At 54.6% G+C, this 18,772-nt stretch overlaps 2 protein-coding genes across 2 annotated transcripts in view; one reads left to right on the top strand and one right to left on the bottom strand.

Annotated features, from left to right (window-relative positions):
* GSS (glutathione synthetase) overlaps positions 1-10,726 on the top strand; it is an 11,939-nt gene extending 1,213 nt beyond the window's left edge. The window contains exons 2-12 of the mRNA XM_005428750.2: positions 1,180-1,357; positions 2,596-2,671; positions 3,458-3,597; positions 3,698-3,814; positions 4,034-4,114; positions 4,357-4,434; positions 5,956-6,022; positions 6,617-6,811; positions 7,568-7,649; positions 7,982-8,171; positions 9,086-10,726. Coding sequence (XP_005428807.1) covers positions 1,180-1,357; positions 2,596-2,671; positions 3,458-3,597; positions 3,698-3,814; positions 4,034-4,114; positions 4,357-4,434; positions 5,956-6,022; positions 6,617-6,811; positions 7,568-7,649; positions 7,982-8,171; positions 9,086-9,209 — 1,328 coding nt within the window. The 3' untranslated portion in view covers positions 9,210-10,726. The remainder of the gene's footprint in view (positions 1-1,179; positions 1,358-2,595; positions 2,672-3,457; positions 3,598-3,697; positions 3,815-4,033; positions 4,115-4,356; positions 4,435-5,955; positions 6,023-6,616; positions 6,812-7,567; positions 7,650-7,981; positions 8,172-9,085) is intronic.
* A 462-nt stretch (positions 10,727-11,188) lies between these two features.
* Positions 11,189-18,772, bottom strand: part of ACSS2 (acyl-CoA synthetase short chain family member 2) — a 29,570-nt gene continuing 21,986 nt past the window's right edge. Inside the window, exons 8-17 of the mRNA XM_014310233.2 lie at positions 18,505-18,675; positions 17,570-17,703; positions 17,215-17,347; positions 16,732-16,788; positions 16,380-16,460; positions 15,757-15,865; positions 15,549-15,617; positions 14,230-14,406; positions 13,445-13,519; positions 11,189-12,945 (exon numbers count right to left, since the gene is read on the bottom strand). Of these exons, the coding sequence (XP_014165708.1) occupies positions 12,818-12,945; positions 13,445-13,519; positions 14,230-14,406; positions 15,549-15,617; positions 15,757-15,865; positions 16,380-16,460; positions 16,732-16,788; positions 17,215-17,347; positions 17,570-17,703; positions 18,505-18,675 (1,134 nt within the window). The 3' untranslated portion in view covers positions 11,189-12,817. The remainder of the gene's footprint in view (positions 12,946-13,444; positions 13,520-14,229; positions 14,407-15,548; positions 15,618-15,756; positions 15,866-16,379; positions 16,461-16,731; positions 16,789-17,214; positions 17,348-17,569; positions 17,704-18,504; positions 18,676-18,772) is intronic.

The raw sequence follows: 18,772 nt of genomic DNA, 5'->3' as shown, positions 1-18,772 counted from the left end.
GGGCGCAGCTCACAGCCCATCCTGGTGATGAGCACAGCTCCCCAAGGGACAGCCCTGAGTGTTCTTCACTGGGGCGCAGCTCACAGCCCATCCTGGTGATGAGCACAGCTCCCCAAGGGACAGCCTTCAGTGTCCTTTGCTGGGGTGCAGCTCACAGCCCATCCTGGTGATGAGCACAGCTCCCCAAGGGACAGCCCTGAGTGTTCTTCACTGGGGCGCAGCTCACAGCCCATCCCGGTGATGAGCACAGCTCCCCAAGGGGCAGCCCTGCCATACAGATTTGTGGTTTGTGCTTTTCCAAGGAGAGGGATAGATCTGGGGAGGTTTAGGAAGCTGCCTGTTGTGGTGCTGGGAGTTAATCCTTTTCCCAGCCTCTCACCACCCATATGAACCTTTGAACCAGAGGAGAGTCTCATGGAGGGGCCTCTTTTGGCATGTTCCCAGCTACAGTCAGCCTTTGTCCCACAACTGGGGTGAGGTGACAGGGGTGGAGGTGGCTGATGTGTGGGATTTACCTGGCAGATGGCTGGGAGGGCTCAGCCTGTTGGAGCAGAATGCCATGAGGGGTCTCAGAGGAAGAAGTGCTCCTGTGCAGGAGGGATGGGGCACCATTGGGGAAGGGTCCCTGAGGAGCCTGGGGACAAGCAGGCAGCTGGCAGGGGTACAAGGAGGGAGGTGTTCACCAAAGCACTGCTCCTGGATGTCACATAAGGGCTCTGAGTGATCTCAAAGGGTGAGAGGAAGAGGGAACCTGGGAGGAGAGGCCAAACACACTGCCAGTGTCCCTTGATTCATGTGAAAGTCCAGGTGAATTGGAAACTTCTCTGTGGTGTAATATATGGACAGTGAGTGTGACCCTGTGCCTGAGATGTGGGATGAGCCAGGGCTCTGGAGCAGGGATCAAAGGAAGTAAGAACCAGATAGCCAGAGCCCAGGACTGGCAAATTAACTTTTTCTCTGCCCCTGAGAAGTTCTGGAGGCAGTGCTGTCCAGTTCAGGGGGAGGCAGTCAGCCCAGCCCAGGTGCTGGAGCAGCAGTGCCCTGTGGTGGTTCATAAAGCAGAACCCTCAGAAGTGAGGAATCAGCAGGGTTGAGGCCATCCATATGTCTGCCCTGCAGGGCTGGGGGTGCCTTCAGACAAGCAGAGGAAGCCTCCTTAGCCCCTCTTGAGCTGCCCAGACCTGACTGCTGTGCTGCATCCCTACCTGCAGGTGGTGAATTATGCCCCCTTCACGCTGCTCCCATCTGCAGTGCCACGGGCCTTGTTTGAACAAGCCTATGCTGTCCAGCAGGATTTTAACCTGCTGGTGGATGCTGTCAGTCAAAACAAAGAATTCCTGGAGCAAACTCTGGCCAGGTAACGTTTTTGCATGTTGCATTTTAAAGAAATATTTTAGATGTAAAGCTTTATCACCCTTGTGGCATCCATACCTTTTTGAGGTCTTGTTGGGCCCCAGAAAATGGGACATCTGGCCAAGACCTGATTCCCTGCTATGATCTTCAACTTTGCCACTTTTTCAGGCTTGTGAATTCATACTTGTGAGCTTTTTAGCCCCTGGGCCTTAAATGCAAATCACTGGAGTCTTTGAGTCCTGGATTTAGGAGTCTCTTTTAGTCTTATTCTGCATCTGCCTGTGTCTGTCCAGTAACCACCAGCTCTGCTGCAGCACTGATGAAAAGGAGGTGTCTGTTCTGTTTCCACACCCTCCCTCAGTCACCCCCTGCCCTCTTTCCCAGCCACAAGCTCTGGCTGCAGGAGGACTGTCCAGCTCTGGCTCCTGAGTTCTGCTGAGTTTAGCTGTGGCTGTTACCCTGGGTTGGAGTGACCATCCCTGACTTTGTCACTCGTGATTGTGCGGCTGATGCTTCCACAAATCCCTCTTCCCTTCCCACTGCCTGTTCTGTGCTGCCTGTGCATGTTCTGCTGCCTCTGGCACTGGGACAGAGCAGAGGAGGCTGTTTTCCAGCATCCTTTTGTTCTGTTAAATCCTCACCCTTTGGAGCTCTGTTCCAGAGCTGCCTGCAGCCAGAGCTTGTGGGGACATGTTTGTACCTGTGGTTAGAAATGCAGCACCTGGGGCTTTTGTGTGCTCAGGTGCATGCCCTGTGCCAGGGCAGCTCCCTGGAGGTGCTGCTCAGGATTTGGGGCCCTGAGGAAAAGCCAGATCTGCTCTAGCAGGGCCACAGTGTGTGGGATTTGGAGCCTGACAGGACAGGGGGATTGGATGAAGCTTCTCTGAACTGTGTGTGCAGGCCCAGAGAGTCCTGTAGTTTCTGCCTTAACCTGCAGAATTCTGTCCCATCTCTGCCCTGGCAGTGAGTCACCTCTGCACAGGAGGGCCTTTTGTGGAGAGGCTGTGCTTGGCAAGCTGGGTTTGTGTTGTGGTTTTGCACTGAGCATTCATGGGGAGGTGTTTCACACTGCTACAGCACTTGGCTGAGCCCCAGTTCAAACCCAAGAGATCCCCAGAGGACATGGTACTGCTCTTTATGCTGGAGAATGCCCCTGCTAAGGGCTTTTTCTGCAGAATAATTAATTTTCTCGTTCCTCTGTGACAGCAGCAGGGAGCTGATGTGGTCTGTGTTTCTCTCTAGCACCATCAAGGTCGACGACTTCACAGCTCGGCTCTTCAGAATCTACAAGCAGGTTTTGGAGGAAGGCTTGGCTCAGGTACATGGGCAGGGGATCCCCGTGGTCTGTGCCCCTTGGCATTGTGGTGGGGTGCCTGGGCTCTGGCTGCAAGCTTTGGCACTGTGGACTCTGAGCTGTGCCAGGCTGGTCACTCCCTGCCCTGCAATGTCTTGTCACAGCTGCTGAGCTCAGGACCTTGCCCTGTTGAACAGCTGAGCTCTTTGGTTGGTGCTGCTGGAAACAGCCTGGCCTGTACAGGGAGGAGTTCGTGGGGTTTGTCTTTGTCCTCTGGGAGCCTCAGGGTGTGCAGGGACGTGTGTCCTGTTGGGACCTGCACTGGCCAGGCCATCCCTGCAGAAGCTCCTTTACTTTCAGTGTTGGGAACTCCTCTGGAGCTCTCAGAGGGCCGTGGGCAGGGAGCAGAGCACCCAGGTGTGTGACCTGCGTGATTTGTATCAAACTGAGGGTGACAGGACAAGAGGGAGTGTCTTCAAACTGACACTGAACAGGTTTAGATGAGATATTAGGAAATTTACTGTGCAGGTGGTGAGGTGCTGACACAGGTTGCCCAGAGAAGCTGTGGCTGTCCCACCCCTGAAAATATTCAAGTCCAGGTTGGACAGGGCTTGGAGCAGCTTGCTCTAGTGGAAGGTGTCCCTGCCAGCTGCAGGGGCTGGGGTGAGGTGATCTTTAAAGTCCCTTCCAACCCAAACCCTTCTGGGATTCTCTGACTGGATCTGCCCTGGGAGGATTCTGAAGTAAGGTCATGAAAGGATTTGCAGTTAAAGGCAACAGGAGACCCCAGCTGCCCTCCCTGTGTTGCAGACTGTGGTTTTGGGCATCAACCGCTCGGATTACATGTTTGACTGTGGGCTGGAAGGCACAGCAGCTCTGAGGCAGATAGAAATAAACACCATTGCTGCCAGCTTTGGAGGGCTCACCTCCCGCACTGCTGACGTCCACAGGTAAGGAGCACCTCCCACTGCATGGCCCCTGTGTTCTCCAGGCTGTTCCCTTGCTCCAACTGGGCATGGACATGGCATTTACAGCATTTGTGTTCCACAGGTTGGTGTTGAATGTGCTGGGGAAGAGTGAGGAGGCATCACAGCTGCTGCCCAACAACCCAGCGAAGGGGCTGGCCTTGGGAATTGCCAAAGCCTGGGAGCTCTATGGATCCCAAAGGTAAGGAGCAGTGCAGGGAGCCTGAATCACAGAGATGGAAAGCTGTCCAGCTCAGATGGGGAGGTCTCAAAGGGTGAGAGGAAGAGGGAGCCTGGGAGGAGATACCAAACACACTGCCAGTGTCCCTTGTTTCGTGTAACAATCCAGGAAAGCTGGTGATCCAGCTAGGAGTGTGTGGAGTGTTTATGGGTTTAATGATGTCCTCGGTATCTCTCCCAGGGCTGTGGTGATGTTTCTGGTGGAAGAAGTCCAGAGGAATATTTTTGATCAGCGTTGTATAGAAATTGAACTTTGGAACAGGTAAAGTTTGAATTTTCCTGGGATGGGAAAGGAGGGAGGAGATGGTTCAGTTTCTGGTATGGAAAGCTGAGCAAACAGCTGGCAGATCAGAGGGAATGTAGGATGGGTTCCTAAACAGGGAGTTTTTTGGGATTTGTAGGATTTCTCTGGATCCATAGCACAAAGCCTGAGGCTATTTATGAAGGAACCTATAGATCCACGAACCCCACCCATGATCTGCGACTCTGGCACTGCTCTTGCAGGAATATCCGCGTGGTGAGGAAGCGGTTCCGGGATGTGTTTGAGCAGGGCTCCCTGGATGCCAGCAGGAGGCTGTATATGTGAGTATGAGCCAAGGTGCGCACTCCTGCCAGCTCCTGAGCACATGGGGCTGCCCGTGGGAGCCTGCAGCCAAAGCTGCCTGGAAGAAATGACTGAGGAAGCAGTTCTCTTCCATGCTCCAGGCTGCTGCTTCCTCCTGGAGCTGAGATGGCTTTGTGTTCACGGTGGTGAGATTTTGCAGATACACATCAGTGCCTTACAGCTGCAGTCATAATCTCCCTCCTTCAGGCTTCAGCCTTCATTGCTCTGGGGGATCTTTACCTCCTCCACAAAGGTCTGCTCTGAGCAGCCCTGGCTGTTTGAGAGGCTCCCACAGAGCCATTTCCTGTTTACTGTTCAGTGCTGCTCTGCCAGGGGGAGCAGGGCTGGGTCGTTAGTGCAGGAGGAAGAAGCATTCCATGTCCTTTGGGAATCTCTTGGGTTTGAACTGTCTGTGTCTTGCCTGCTCCCTGTGGAGACCAGGATGGGAGGATCACAGACTCCCAGCTGGTCCCAAGTGTGACGTTTGTCCTATTTCCAGGTAATGTGCTGGGAGCTATGTGAACCTAACACGTGGTTTCATGACAGTGAGTTTTCTGTAGTGAGGCTGATTTTTCGACCTTTGAGGTCTGTGCTGTGTTTAATTAATGAATGTATTGTCATGGCTGGATAGTTGAGGGGAAAGGGTATCCCTTGTTCTTCCTCCTGAGCATCCTCCCCTGTCACTGCTGCATGCCTCCTGTCTGCCTGCCAGCAGCTCCCAGACCAAGTGCACAGTTTTGAGGCCAGAGCTTGGGTGTGTGGTGCTACAGCTGTGCTGCCAGCCCAACCCTGGCAGGCTGGCTTGGTGCCTCTCAGGTTGTTGAGTTGATGTCTTACCTTGAATTGCCACAGAAGAAGAACTTTGTTCCTTCCAGCTTCAAGAATCACAGAGCTGTTAAGGTTGGAAAAGACCTCTGAGACTGAGTCCCACCTGTAACCCAGCACCACTGAACATGTTCCCAAGTGCCAGAACCTCACATCTTCAGGTCCCTCCACTGCCCTGAGCCGCCTGTCCTAGTGCTTGACCAACTTTTCAGTGAAATGTTATCTCCTAATCTCCAGTATAAACCTCCTGTGGTGCAACTTGAGGACATTTCCTCTTGTCCTGTCCCTGTTCCCTGGGAGCAGAGCCCAACATCCCCTGGCTGTCCTGTCAGGGAGTTGTGCAGAGCCACAAGGTCCCCCCTGAGCTTCCTTTTCTCCAGGCTGAGTCCCCTAGGACAGCATGGGGTTAAAAGCTGTTAAAATGAGGTGTTTACCTCTCTGCAGAGCTGGGTGTCAGAATTATTGAGCCTTTGGTTAGAGCAGAGGTTGGGTGTCAGCTCCCTGTGCCTTGGGACAGGCCGAGCTGTGGTTCAGTGGAGAGGAGCTTGCAGTGTTCAGCTTGCTGTGACAGAGCCAGGCAGGAGCAGGAAGGCCAGAGGAGAAGGGGCAGGGGGCCGTGATCCCCCCTTGGTGCTGGGACCTGGCTCTGTGAGCACTTCTGGTTTCCATTCCAGGGACGGCCAGGAGGTCGCAGTGGTGTATTACAGAGAGGGCTACGTGCCCCAGGTCTACGACGAGCAGGTCAGTACCCACCCCCCTGCCCCAGCAACCACAGCTGGGCACTGCCCAGAGAGCTCCAAATAACCCAGGGGCAGCTACCCTGTCTAGGGTGGGGTCAGTCCTGCCCAGTGGGGCTGAGAGCATTGGGAGGCTGTGACTCCAGAGAGCAGGTGGATGACCCTGCAGAAACATGGGTGGCTTTCTTCTCCAGGGGGTCATCCCTTAGTGCAGCACTGAATTGTTTCTGTACATTAGGGGTTAACGCAGGTATGAGCACCTGCTTAAAGATTTCAGACTTGGTGTACAATCACTGTGCTCTCCTAGCATGATCAGGCTGCAGGTAATAATAGCACAGAGCAGATCTTGCTGGTGTCTCGAGGTGGCAGCACTGGACAAGCTGAGGAAGGTGCACAGAGTGGATTAATTTAACTGTGCCACCCAGAGGTGGCGGGAAATTCATGCCTGCTTTTCTCTGGAGTGCTACTCCCACCCCCTGTCCCTGCCAGCAGGCAGGGAGGAGACAAACCATATGTCAAGCACTGCACAGAAAAGAGCAGAGCAAACCTTTTGTGTGTTGTTTTCCCTCCTGGCATGGTTGCTCCTGCTCTGCCTCAGAACTGGGAGGCGCGGCTGCTGCTGGAGCGCTCCCGGGCAGTGAAGTGCCCCGACATTGCCACGCAGCTGGCGGGCACCAAGAAGGTGCAGCAGGAGCTCAGCAGGCAGGGGACACTGGAGAAGCTGCTGCCAGGCCACCCCGAGACCATCGCTCGGATTAGAGCCACCTTTGCAGGACTCTACTCCCTGGATGAGGTGAGTGGGAGGGGGACTGGAGCAGGAGGGGACATGCACTCCTGTGCTCTAAGCAAAGCCCTCTCTTCTTCTCAAGCAGTGGGCCTTGGGGAATTTGTTGGTGCCTCTGCTCAGAGGGATCTGCTGAGGAGTCCCTGCTGCTCCCTGATGTTTCACAGAATAATTTAGGTTGAAAAAGCCCTCCAAGATCAGAGTCCAACCTTTGACCAAACACCACCTTATGAACTAGACCACGGCACTGAGTGCCACATTCCATCATTCCTTGAACACCTCTGTCACAGACATATTTTATGAAAAATCCTTTTGCTGGGATTTTTTCTCCTGAGAAGCTGAGAGGCCTCAGAAATGACGCGTAAACAATGATTATCTGCTGCTGTGGAATGCAACATTGATTGGTCTTATGTGGTTGTTTTTAATTAACGGCCAGTCCCAGTCCGGCTGTCTCGGACTCTCTGGGCAGTCACAAGATTTTATTATCATTCCTTTCCTTTCTATTCTTTCAAGCTTTCTGATGAAATAATTTCTTCTACTCTTTCAGTAAGTTTCAATATATAATTTTCTTTTAATACAATATATATCATAAAATAACAAATCAGCCTTCTGAAACATGGAGTCAAGATTCTCATCCTTCCCTCGTCCTGGGACCCCTGTGAACACCACCACACACCTCCAGGGATGGTGACTCCATCCAGCTCACTCCCATGTCCATGAAGAATTGATTCCTGGTGTCCACCTGTTTCCATCCTTTCCTGCCAGGGTGAAGAGGGTGACAGAATAGCTGCCACAGCCATCGCTGACCCCGACCGCTTCGTGCTGAAGCCTCAGCGTGAAGGTGGAGGTATGAGCTGGGCTCTGGAGGTGTGAGCTGGGCCCCTGGGGGTTTCCATTGTGGTCTGTGCTATATTTGGGACAGGCAGGAGCTCTGTGCCAGCTCCTGGTCTTGTGCTGAGGGATAAAGGGTGGCTTGTGGCTACTCATATCCATGGGGACTAGTCCTGCCACTAAGGCAGTTCTGCTCCTGGAGGAGCTCCCAAGGCCCTGGTGCTGGGTGTGGAGAGCCCAGGCAGCACCTGGGGAGACAAAGGCTGGGTTATTTGGGCTGGCCACAGAGCTGGGGCTAGGGGATTCTGCTGTCCTGGAAGGGTTTGATGTGCTGGTTTTGTTTGCTAGGGAACAACCTCTATGGTGAAGAGCTCAGGGAGGTTCTGGAGAGGATCAAAGACAGCCCTGAGAGAACCTCCTACATCTTGATGGATAAGATCAAACCCCAGCCAGCACTGAATTACCTGCTGAGGGCTCACAGCCCCCTCCAAGTGTCCGAGTGCATCTCTGAGCTTGGGATCTTTGGTGTCTATGTCAGGTGAGCAGTGTGCTTGTTCCCTGCTCCTGATGTGGCGGAGGAGCATTTTGCCCTCTATGCAGCCCAAGCACAATCACAGGACAGATGTCTGGAGACATGCAGGTGCAGGGGACAGATGTGACCATTCAGTCTGTGCTCCTGGGAGCAGCTCTGAGCACGTGTGCACATGCTGAGCTGCTGCTCTGAACCTGCTGCCAGATGAGCTGTTGCAAAACCACAGGGCTGGTGCTGGCAGTCACTGGTGCAATGGGATCTTGGGCTCCATGTGTGTCATCCCTGATTTCTGGGAGCACTTCCTGGGTTCTGGATGCAGCCCCATGTGTGGCTTTTCTGAAGCCCTAGGGACTTCTGAAAGGCCTAATGCCTGTTCAACCCTAACAGGAGCTGCTTTTGTTTAAAACCCTCCTAGGCCACATTTCCATAGGGTATAAATTAAAGTCCTTTTCACACAGTTTTGGGAGCAGAGGTGCTCTGGCAGCATTCAGCATGGCCAGTGCAGCCACCACTGCAGGGCCCCCACGTTAACCCTGGAGCTCTGCTGTGCCCTGTGTGCTGATAGGGAAGGTGCATCCTGCTGCCCCAGAGACCTGCCAGGGGCTCAGTGTCTGCAGGGGCTCAGTGCTGTGCTGTGCAGGGGCTCTGTGCTCTGTGCTCTGCAGGGGCTCTGTGCCCTGTGCTGTGCAGGGGCTCAGTGCCCTGTGCTCTGCAGGGGCTCAGTGCTGTGCTCTGCAGGGGCTCTGTGCTCTGCAGGGGCTCTGTGCTCTGTGCTGTGCAGGGGCTCAGTGCCCTGTGCTCTGCAGTGGCTCTGTGCTCTGTGCTCTGCAGGGGCTCAGTGCTGTGCAGGGGCTTTGTGCTCTGTGCTCTGCAGGGGCTCAGTGTCCCTCTCTGTGTGCTCAGTGTCCCTCTCTCTGCAGGCAGGGCAGGGAGCTGGTGCTGAACCAGGCCGCCGGGCACCTGCTGCGCACCAAGGCCATCGAGCCCGCGGACGGCGGCGGGGCGGCGGGGGTGGCCGTGCTGGACACGCCGTACCTGGTGTGAGGAGCCACAGCCCACCCTCCTTCTCTGCTGCCTCAAGAGCTGATCTGCCCCAGGGATTCCTCCTTAGGGTGCTTGCCACGGTCTGACTGCTGGAGGCTGTGAGGAGGGACTGATGTAGCTGCTCAGAGGTCCTGGGTGCCAGCCCCAGCTGCTTCTGGTGGTTCCCCCTCCGGGAAGGAGGGGATTCCCTTGCTCTTCCCAGCTTCTTCAAGGGGGATTCCCTTGCTCTGCCTGCTCAGGGGGCCCTGCCCTGGGCACAGCCCAGCTGTGACTCCCAGGACTGCAGGGTTCTGGGGGCAGGGGGATGCAGAACAAAGGGTCAAGGTACCACTACAGGTCTTTGTGCTGCTCCCACTTCTGAGCTCCTTATGCTGCATGGTTTCTGGAGACATACACAGCCTAAGGAATGAGAGGAGAAAGTTGGATGGGCAAGTATCAGCCTTTTTCTTCATCCAGTGCCTCAGTGCTCTCCAGCTTAAAGAGGAGAGCCCAGCTCCACTCCCCATGGCCCCTCCAGCCCTCCTTCCCATGCTGCTGCTGTCCTGCTTTTTGTTTTCCTCTGTGCCTGAGGGTCCTCAGGGTTCCTGCACCAGGCACAGCTGCCCTGGGTAATTTGCCCAAGGGCTTCTTGCTTTTGCTTTGCCCAACTCCTGTTTTATTGGACTGGGTGCCTCTGTGCCACACAGGGCAGGCAGCAGTGCAGGGTCTAGGGCAGGCTCCTGCTGTCTCCTGCAGCCCTGTCCAACAGATCTCCACAGAATCCCTCAGAGATGGAGGCAGCTCCCAAGGCAGCAGGGAATTGGAGCCTTGTGTGTGTTGATAAATCCCAAAGCACCCTGGGTTTGGGCCAGTGCATCCTCCTGCAAATCAGACCCTGAGCATCTTCCTGTCAGGGAGCCCCAGCCTTGGGAATGCTGCTGCTGAGCCTGGGAGCTCTGTGGTGAGGAAGCAAAGGAATTGCAGGGGAGGTTGGGCAGCACAGCCCCAGCTCCCAGCACCTTACTCTGGGACCAGCACCAGCAGAGGGGGAGATGTGGCTCCCTCCAGGTTTTATGGATCAGTGGGAACAGCACAGCAGTGGAGGAGTGTGGGCTCTCCTGCTCAAGGTCTTCTGCCTCTTCCTCCAGCCCCTTCTCCTCCTCAGCCCTAAAAGCTGCACCTTTCTGGCAGCAAAGAGCTCAGGCAGGCTCAGCCCAGCCCTGTCAGTTACACAGAACCAGCACAGAGGCAGAATTCCTGCAGAATGGGATATGCTGAGTGGCAGAACCAGGACAAAAGCAGAATTCCTGCAGTGTGGATGTGCTGAGTGACAGAAGCAGCACAAAGGCAGAATTCCTGCAGACTGGGTGTGCTGAGTGCCAGCCCTGCTGGCTCTTTGCTGCTGCAGCATCAATCACCAATTGGTCACCTGGGAAACTGCTCCATTCTCCAAGTGTGACTGAAACTGGGCTTCCTGGGTGTTTTGTTGGGGGATTGATTACCCCAAAGCCAGAGATTAAAAGGAATGTGCAATCTGACTGCTGTTTGTGCCACGTTTGTCTGAGCCCAGGGGCACACCTGGCCAGGTGTGCAAAGATCCATGGCTGTGCCTGGAAGGGGAGCAGGCCTGGGATGGAGGTGAGACAGCCCTGAGCTGTGCTGACAGCCCTGAAACTCCTCACCCAGCTCCCTGGAACCAGTGCTGCATGAGGGAGTTAGTGACATGTGTGTGTAACACTGTGTTGTGCTTTCCAAGAGCCTTGGAGCAGCACTGGCTGGAGACCAGGGAGAAACTGAGGCACAGGATGGAGCCCTGGAGCCAGCACTGCCAGCCACAGTAAATCCCAGTCCATGGAAAAACATCATGCTGGCAGGAACCTGCCCCTCCCATCCCAAAAGCCAGTCCTGATTTCTGGCATGGCCCCTCAACTGCACTGAGCACCCTGAACTCAGAAGCACACAAGCACCTACCACCCACACACACTCCAAGCCTGTTTCCATTTTGTTTTCTTGAATTTTATTCCATTTTGCATTAAATTCTCGCTGTTTTCCAGCCAAAATTACATAGCTGACAAAGAGTAACAGGAGGAACGATGATGTAGGAATCCTTGTCACCAAGGTGGCACAATCCAGTGGTACAGAGCTGTGGGGACACATGGGACACAGGCAGGCACCAAGGTTACAGGTGACACAGGTGCTGTGCCAGTGAGAGCAGCAGGTAACAAGTGAGATTTGGGACTTGGCCAACAGCCCAGCAGAGCACCCCAACACCTGCCCTGAGCAGCCTGACCCAGAGGCAGCTGCTCCTCCTTTCTAGCCCCCCCAAGTCAGCTCAGGTTGCAGGTAATCCCAGGCCACTGGCACTCCCCAAAACAGCTGTGGCAGCAAGTTTTAAAGCCCAGTTCTCCTTTGGTTTAAGTGCAAAATCAAAGAGTTCACATGCAGGTTTCATAGAGACATTGCAAAGGAGGTATGAGCCCCAGCTCAGCTCTGGCTGGAGTTAAAGGTCCTTCACTGGAGGAAGGATGGCTTTGGCAGGACCCTGGTGGTGGTCAAGGCTCTTGGGGAAAAGGGTTGTGGGCCTTTAGCTCTCATCATCCTTAAGTCATGTCAGATTTAAGCAAACACTGACTTTAAACATCTCCCACCATTTTTTCCTGATGAGGAAATGAGTAGGACTCCCACAGCCCTGCCTGCCTTGGTTTCTCTGCTGTAGCAGTGCTCATGGTGCCATGAGAAAGGTGCCTCTGCCTGACTCCATTTCCTCTCCATCCTTTGGTGTAACAGCTCCCAATCCTCCCCCAGGACACAAAAGGAGCATCCAGCTGCTCCAGCTCTGTTTCAGCTCTGAGCTGGTGCAGCAGGGCTGGAGGAACTGGGGCTCCATGGAAATGTCACACCAAGGCTTTTCCCTTGCTGGCTCCCAGTGGTGTCCATGGCCAGTGAAGGACCTTGGACAGGGCACAATGCACCAGCTGGCACAACACAGTGAGGAGCAGCAGATCTTGGTATCAGATTGCCCCAAAAAAACCTGTTTAAAGCCCAGAGCTCCCTGGAGCCTTGCCCCACTGGCCTGGAGGCTGCAGGAAGCTGTGCTAGCAGCAGGCCAGTGGATGCAGGATGAGCACAGCCGTGCAGTGATGATGTGGCTGCTGCACTGCTCCCGCAGCACTCCAAGCACAAAAGGAAGCTCAGCTGCTCTGTGGGCAGTGGTGGATGCCCCTCCCAGGCCTGCCTGCATTGAGTAACTCCAGCATCACTTCCCCTCCAACCCCCAAAGCTCCTTCCCACTGTGCACAAGGTGCCAGGGCCCCTCCAGACATTAAGTAAATTAACACCCTCTCCCCCACCCCCCCAAATTAAATTAAAATCAAGAACGAGGTGCTGAAAAAGGAGGAGGATGAGTCCCTCTGTGCACCAGGCTGACCCTCAGATGTGTGACATCCATCTGGAACATGACAGACACCTCATCCAGGGCATGGACACGGCCTCTCCAGAGCCAGACTCTCCTCGTTCCTACCATTGGTACATTCAATTCAACAGGTGAAGGTTTCTTCCTGGGCAGGCAGTGGCTGTTGGAGGGACCTGCTCATCAGATGCCACTGCCACAGCAGGAACAGCTCCTGCTGCTACTGCTTAGTGTCACATCTGCTGTCGAAAAGCTGTGTGATGATGCCCGGGTCTGCCAAGGTGGAGATGTCCCCCAGATCTTGGTCATTTTTGGCAATCTTCCTCAATATCCGTCTGGTGATCTTTCCTGTAATGACAGCCAAGAAAGGAAAGCAGGAGTCAGAATCCCAGGATGGTCTGGGTTGGAAGAGATCTTAAAGATCATCTCTTTCTAACCAGGGGCAGAAACAGCTTTCACTGTCCCAGGTTCCACTATCCACAAGCCCTGTCCAACCTGGCCTTGGACACTTCCAGAGATCCAGGGGCAGCCACAGCTTCACCCTGTGCCAAGGCCTCCCCACCCTCACAGGGAACAATTCCTTCCTTATGTCTATTTAATGTACACCTGCCTTCCACCAGTTTAAAACCATCAGCCCTTGTCTTTCATTATCTGTCCATATAAAAAGTCCCTCTCCCCAGGAGTCAGGATCTCTTCAGCATCCTTAGCAGAAGTGGGAAGTACCAGACCTGCACATCCTGCTCTCCCTGAGCTTGTACCTCCCCTAATCTGAGCAGCCCTGGACCAGCAGAGCAGGGCTGCTCAACTTCCACTGGCAGGAGCTGTCCAGTCCTGCCCTGGAACTCACCTGAGCGGGTTTTGGGCAGGCTGGGGGCGTACTGGATGTAATCAGGTGTTGCTATGGGCCCAATTTTTTCTCTGACTGCAAAAAAAAAAAGAGATTTTCATTGCAGGGATGAGGAGAAGCCACACATCCTTTCCATGATAGAAGGACAGAAGGTTAAGACACAGAGCCCAGCTCCTGGAACACCTGGCACGGCAGTGTCTGGGAACAAGAAGACCTGCAATGCCAACAGGGCCAGAAGCACAGCTCCCCAACAGTGAGAGTACTCCTTTTTTCACTCCCTCCATCTTCCAGAGACCTCCCTAAGAGCTACAACCAACACCATTTGACCGTTTTGACAAAGCAAGGATTGATTCAAATTCACTCTTGGGTTCCTCCAGAGAAGAAGCTGCCATGGGTTCTGTTTGGTGTATTCAATGCTGCAGTTTGCAGTTGAACAGCTCCTTGAGAGCAGAGCACAAACACCCAGAGCACCACCCTAAAGAAACCCCATGATCCTCTCAGGATGTCCCAGTCTGCCAGGGAAAGCCCTGCTGCAAACAAAAGCCTGCTGAGCACCCCAGTCTCTCACAGGGCTGCCAGCTCCCACGAGGCAGAGATGGCATCACATGAGCTGCCAAAGGCTGGCAGAACTAATTTTAGTCTTTGTCAGCCTGCTCTGTAATCAAGAGGCACCTTGTGGCACTTGTCCACGCTGCATTCCCCAGACCACAGGCAGCACCCAAGCCTTTAACCCCTCCATCACCCGTCCTCCCCCTCCCTGCTCCCCAATATTTGCCTGTTGCTACCTTGTTTTTTGAGCTCATCTGTGAGGCTCTTGCTGAACTCGTAGCCCTCTCTCAGGGTCACAAAGCAGTAGAGGCACTCTCCCTTCAGGGGGTGGGGGTGGCTGACCACGGCAGCCTCGGCCACCGCGGGGTGCTCCACCAGGGCTGACTCCACCTCTGCCGTGCTCAGCAAGTGGCCTGCAAACAAGGGGGAGACAGAGCTTTACAGGCCTGCAAACAAGGGGGAGACAGAGCTTTACAGGCCTGCAGGAAGAGGCCTGAGGCTGTAAAAGGCCCTAAACTACAGATCTGAGGGCATCAGTTTGATCTCCTTAGGAAAGGACAACAGTTGGAGAGTGACACTCATTTCTGCAGTGCTCTGGAAGCTGCCAGGTGTCACCCACCTGCAGAAGCCACCTCCCTTGGCTGCTCCCCCCTCCCACCTTTAGGCTTTCTGGAACAGATCATGAACAGTTCACAGTGATGCCTTTCCAAGGCACAGGCTGAGGAGGAGCTGGATTTAGTGAGAGGAGAGCTGCCCACATGGTCAGCTGAAGGTGCAGAGGAAGAGGTTGGATCTGCAGAGTCCAGGCTCCAGCCCAGTGCTGTGTCTTGGGGCAGTGACACAACTCAGTCCTGCACACCTCTGCTCCTGTACCTGTGCTCTGACCTTCCACCCCAGCACTGCTGTCACAGAAAGCCACAGGAAAGTGGTCAACTCCCAGAATGATCAGCTGGTGGAGAATCAGGCACTGCTGGTCAGGTGAAAGGATCTAATTTGATCCAGGGACAAGTAAAGCAGCACCTCAGAGCCAGCAGGACATACCTGGAGGATACAGGCTCCAGGAAAGGAGGGAGGGAGCTATTAAATAGAGTACATGGAAAATGATGGGCTGAGAAGCAGCTGAATCTCAAAGACTCAGTTGAGAGAGGTGGGAGAATCTTCAGAGCTCTGAGCAGCCTGATCCAGCCTTGAGGTGAGCCCTCCATGGAGCAGCAGGTTGGATTAGCAACCCCATGGTCCTGCCCAAGCTCTGTGATTCTCTGTGGCCCTAAATCCTTCAGCAGAGGTGTCCTGGCTGGTTACAGAAGGTTCCTTCCCTCCAAGGCTTTGTCTCCAGGGAAAATGGTGCAGGAAGTCACCAAGTCACAGGCTTGTGTGTCCCTGAAACAACCCTGACCCAGAAACTGGATCCACCTTGAGGACAAGCTGCTGAGCAGAATCACAGGTGCAGAACTATCCCCTTAGAGCAGGTGGCTTTTGAAATGGATGTAAAAGTGTCACAAAGCCAGTGTCACAAAGCACATTGGTCCCCACTGAAGACAAAACTCCTTCTTACCAGAAACATTCAACATGTCATCAATTCGCCCTGTGATCCAGTAATAACCATCTTTATCTCTTCTGCAACCTAAAAATAGCCAGAAATGAGTGTGAGGCAGCAGTGCCAGCCTCAGAGCAGCTGATAAGGGATTCTGAGGGCAGGACAGGGCAAAACTCCCACTGCTGTCCCCAGGCCCCTGTGACCACAGCAGCCTGGAGCCCCTTACCATCTCCTGTCACGTAGTACCCGGGGAACTTCTGGAAATAAATAGTTTCAAACTGCTGGTGCTTTCCGTAGAGCGTGCGCATGATCCCTGGCCAGGGCTGCTTGAACACCTGGGGGTGAGACACAGAGCCGGGCACTGAGAGCCAAAGCAACAACCCAGCCTTGCACCACAGGGAGAGAGATGTCAGACAGCCATGAGCAGCACTCAGACACTTGCTGCCAGTGCTGATCCACTGGGAAAGTCCCACCAGCTTTGGCCAGGGGGAAGGAGGTTGCCTGAGCAGTTGTTCCTATCCTCCTGCCTCGCCCACATGTGCACGTGCATTTAGTGCTCAGCTGGAAAAGCTCCCATAGTTATGGCCTTGGAGGCAGCTCCCACCACCCAAGGGGTGTGTGGAGTTAGTGGAGGCAGAATCACAAATTTTTTAAGGTTGGTAAGGTCTAACTATCACCCACATTCACCACTAATCCTCAGGTGCCACCTCCACACATTTTTTGAATGCTTCCAGAGATGGTGACTCTACCCCTTCCCTGGGCCAAAAGATGTGGGTATTCTACCAGGACTGTCCCAGAGCTCCCAGGGAATGGACAAAGGGATGCTGGGGAAGATCAGCCCTTCCTTACCAGGTAACCTTCTGCTTCTCCTTCCAGCTCTTCCCCCGAGTCGCTCAGGATGGCAGGGACCACACCAAAAAAGGGGAATGTCTGCCATGAGGACCAGGGAGAAAGGAGAGATGGAGGTGAATCCTTGCATTAGACCCCCATTACCCAGAGGGGAGTGGGAGGCAGGGCAAGGGCAGCTTTGGAGAGCTGTGGTACACAGGGCCCACGAGTATGGCTGCACGGGGCCTGGGATTTTGGCTGGTGGTCACCTCCCCCCCCATGTCCCCTCAGCCCCTGGCAGGCTGCAACCCCCCAGCCATGGCACAGCCAGGGCCCTGCTGAGGCTCCTGGGGAGGAGAACACAAGTACTCACGGCAGAGCCTGGCTTCATGGGGGTGGCAGCAGGAAGGGGTGTCAGCATGTGGCCTCCCTGCAAAGAGACACAAAACCCAGTGAGTTTGGGCCTTGCCAGGCCATCCCACAGCTGTGCCATCAGCTCTGGGAACAGCACATCCCTGTCAGGGCTACTCAGGGCAGGTGTGAACATGGGCCCTGGGAAGGATATGGCAGTGGATGGGGAACCTGGGCACAGATTTGGAGCTGGGGGAGAGAAAGAGAGGAGGGAGAGCAGTGTCCAGAGCAGAGTTAGGAAGAGACCCTTGGGAGAGGAAGGTTTCTCCTTTTGGAGCCTGCTTGAGTTGCAGGATAGGAAGAGAAGGAGCACATCAGAGTTTCCTGGGCAGGCCAAACAAACAGACCCCACAGACCCCAAACCCCAGTATGGGAAACCTGCACAGAGACCCTGCAGGGAGCACAGGGGACAGAGAGGTGCCAGGGACACCCAGCCAGGACTCACCGTCTCTGTCTGCCAGAAGGTGTCCACAATGGGGCACCTCTCCTCTCCCACCACACGGTAGTACCACAGCCAGGCCTCGGGGTTGATGGGCTCACCCACGGTCCCCAGCACCTTCAGGGACTTCCTGCTGTGCCTGCAGAGAGGAGGGGGCTGGCAGGGGCTCAGCAGGCTATGGAGCTGTGAGCCTGCTGCACAGCAGAGCCTGTAGGAACCCCTGGGCTACCCAAAATGGACCTTCCAGGTACAGGTCAGAGATTTCTCAGCACTCTTCCACAGGGGAAGAGAGGAGACCTGGGTCATTTTGGCATTTGCTGTGCAAAGCCAACGTCCTCCTTCCCCTGGGACTGGCACTCACTTTTTGACAGGCTCCTCGCCATACTTCATCAGCAGCCGGATGGCCGTGGGTGCTGTGTAGAACTTGGTCACCTTGTACTTGTCAATGATGCTCCACATCCTGCCAACATCTGGGTAGGTGGGGACACCTTCAAACTGAGCAGGAGACAGAGCAGTGACATAGCTGTTCCTCACTGCTCCTCACCTGCAGCACCTGCCCAAGCAGAAGGAGCCAAAGAGCAGCTGGACCCCAGCATGTCCTTATAGGGGTACACAGTGAAACCAGCCCGGGTCAAGAACCCCCTCACTGGGCAGATGTCATCCCCCCTCATCCTGGCAGATGTCCCCTGACACACCCTTGCAGCACAGGCACTTGGGCGGCCACCACAGTGACACAGTCCCACCAACCCAACTGACCCTGCCCACGTGGCAAAGGGCAAGAGGTCCAAACACTGTGACAGAATCACAACCCAAAGTACCAAGAACTCCCAAAAGGCCTCCCCCAACATAACAGTGATTTTCCTGCTTGCATTTCCCTGGGGATTCTTGGGCACAGGTCTCTGGCTCCCTGAGCTGTTACACTGCCAAGAGAGATACAGGCACAGGAGTTAGACAACAAGTTGTCAAATCAGCATGAGCAGGGAAAACATCACTCCCTGATTGAGTTTTTGCATTAAGTCAGAGCAGCCCTGGCTCCATTGGTACACAAGGCTTGTACTTTTATGGGAAAGAAACAGGGGAGCAGTCTGAAACAGTTTCAAAAACTACAAAAATGTTTGTAGTTTGAAAAAGCCACACACAAACTACTCCCCCAAGAAGTCACCATGCCCTCCCTGGAGAGCACCACCCTTGCTCACAGAGCCCTGCACACCATCACAGAGCAATGCAGGGGTGCAGCTCAGCACCACCACCTCCCTTTTCCTGGAGTGACAGCAGCCAGGGGCACAGGGCACTCACCAACACGCTGGTGGCCCCGTTGGCCAGGGGGCCGTAGGTGAGGTAGGAATGGCCCGTTATCCATCCAATGTCAGCCGTGCACCAGTACACATCCTCAGGTTGGTAATCAAACACGTATTTAAAGGAGGTGGCAGCAAAAATCATGTACCCACCCATGGTGTGCAGCACACCCTGCAAGGAGAAGAATGTCAGGGTGAGCTCCCACCATCACCCTCACCCTGCCAGGCCCAGCTGAGCATCGCTGACTCCAACAGCAGCTGAGCAGGAA

This window comes from Geospiza fortis, unplaced genomic scaffold (genome assembly GCF_000277835.1).
Source record: "Geospiza fortis unplaced genomic scaffold, GeoFor_1.0 scaffold468, whole genome shotgun sequence".
NCBI lineage: Eukaryota > Metazoa > Chordata > Aves > Passeriformes > Thraupidae > Geospiza > Geospiza fortis.
Note: the sequence above shows the minus strand (reverse complement) of the source record. Positions and strands in the feature narration are given on the sequence as shown.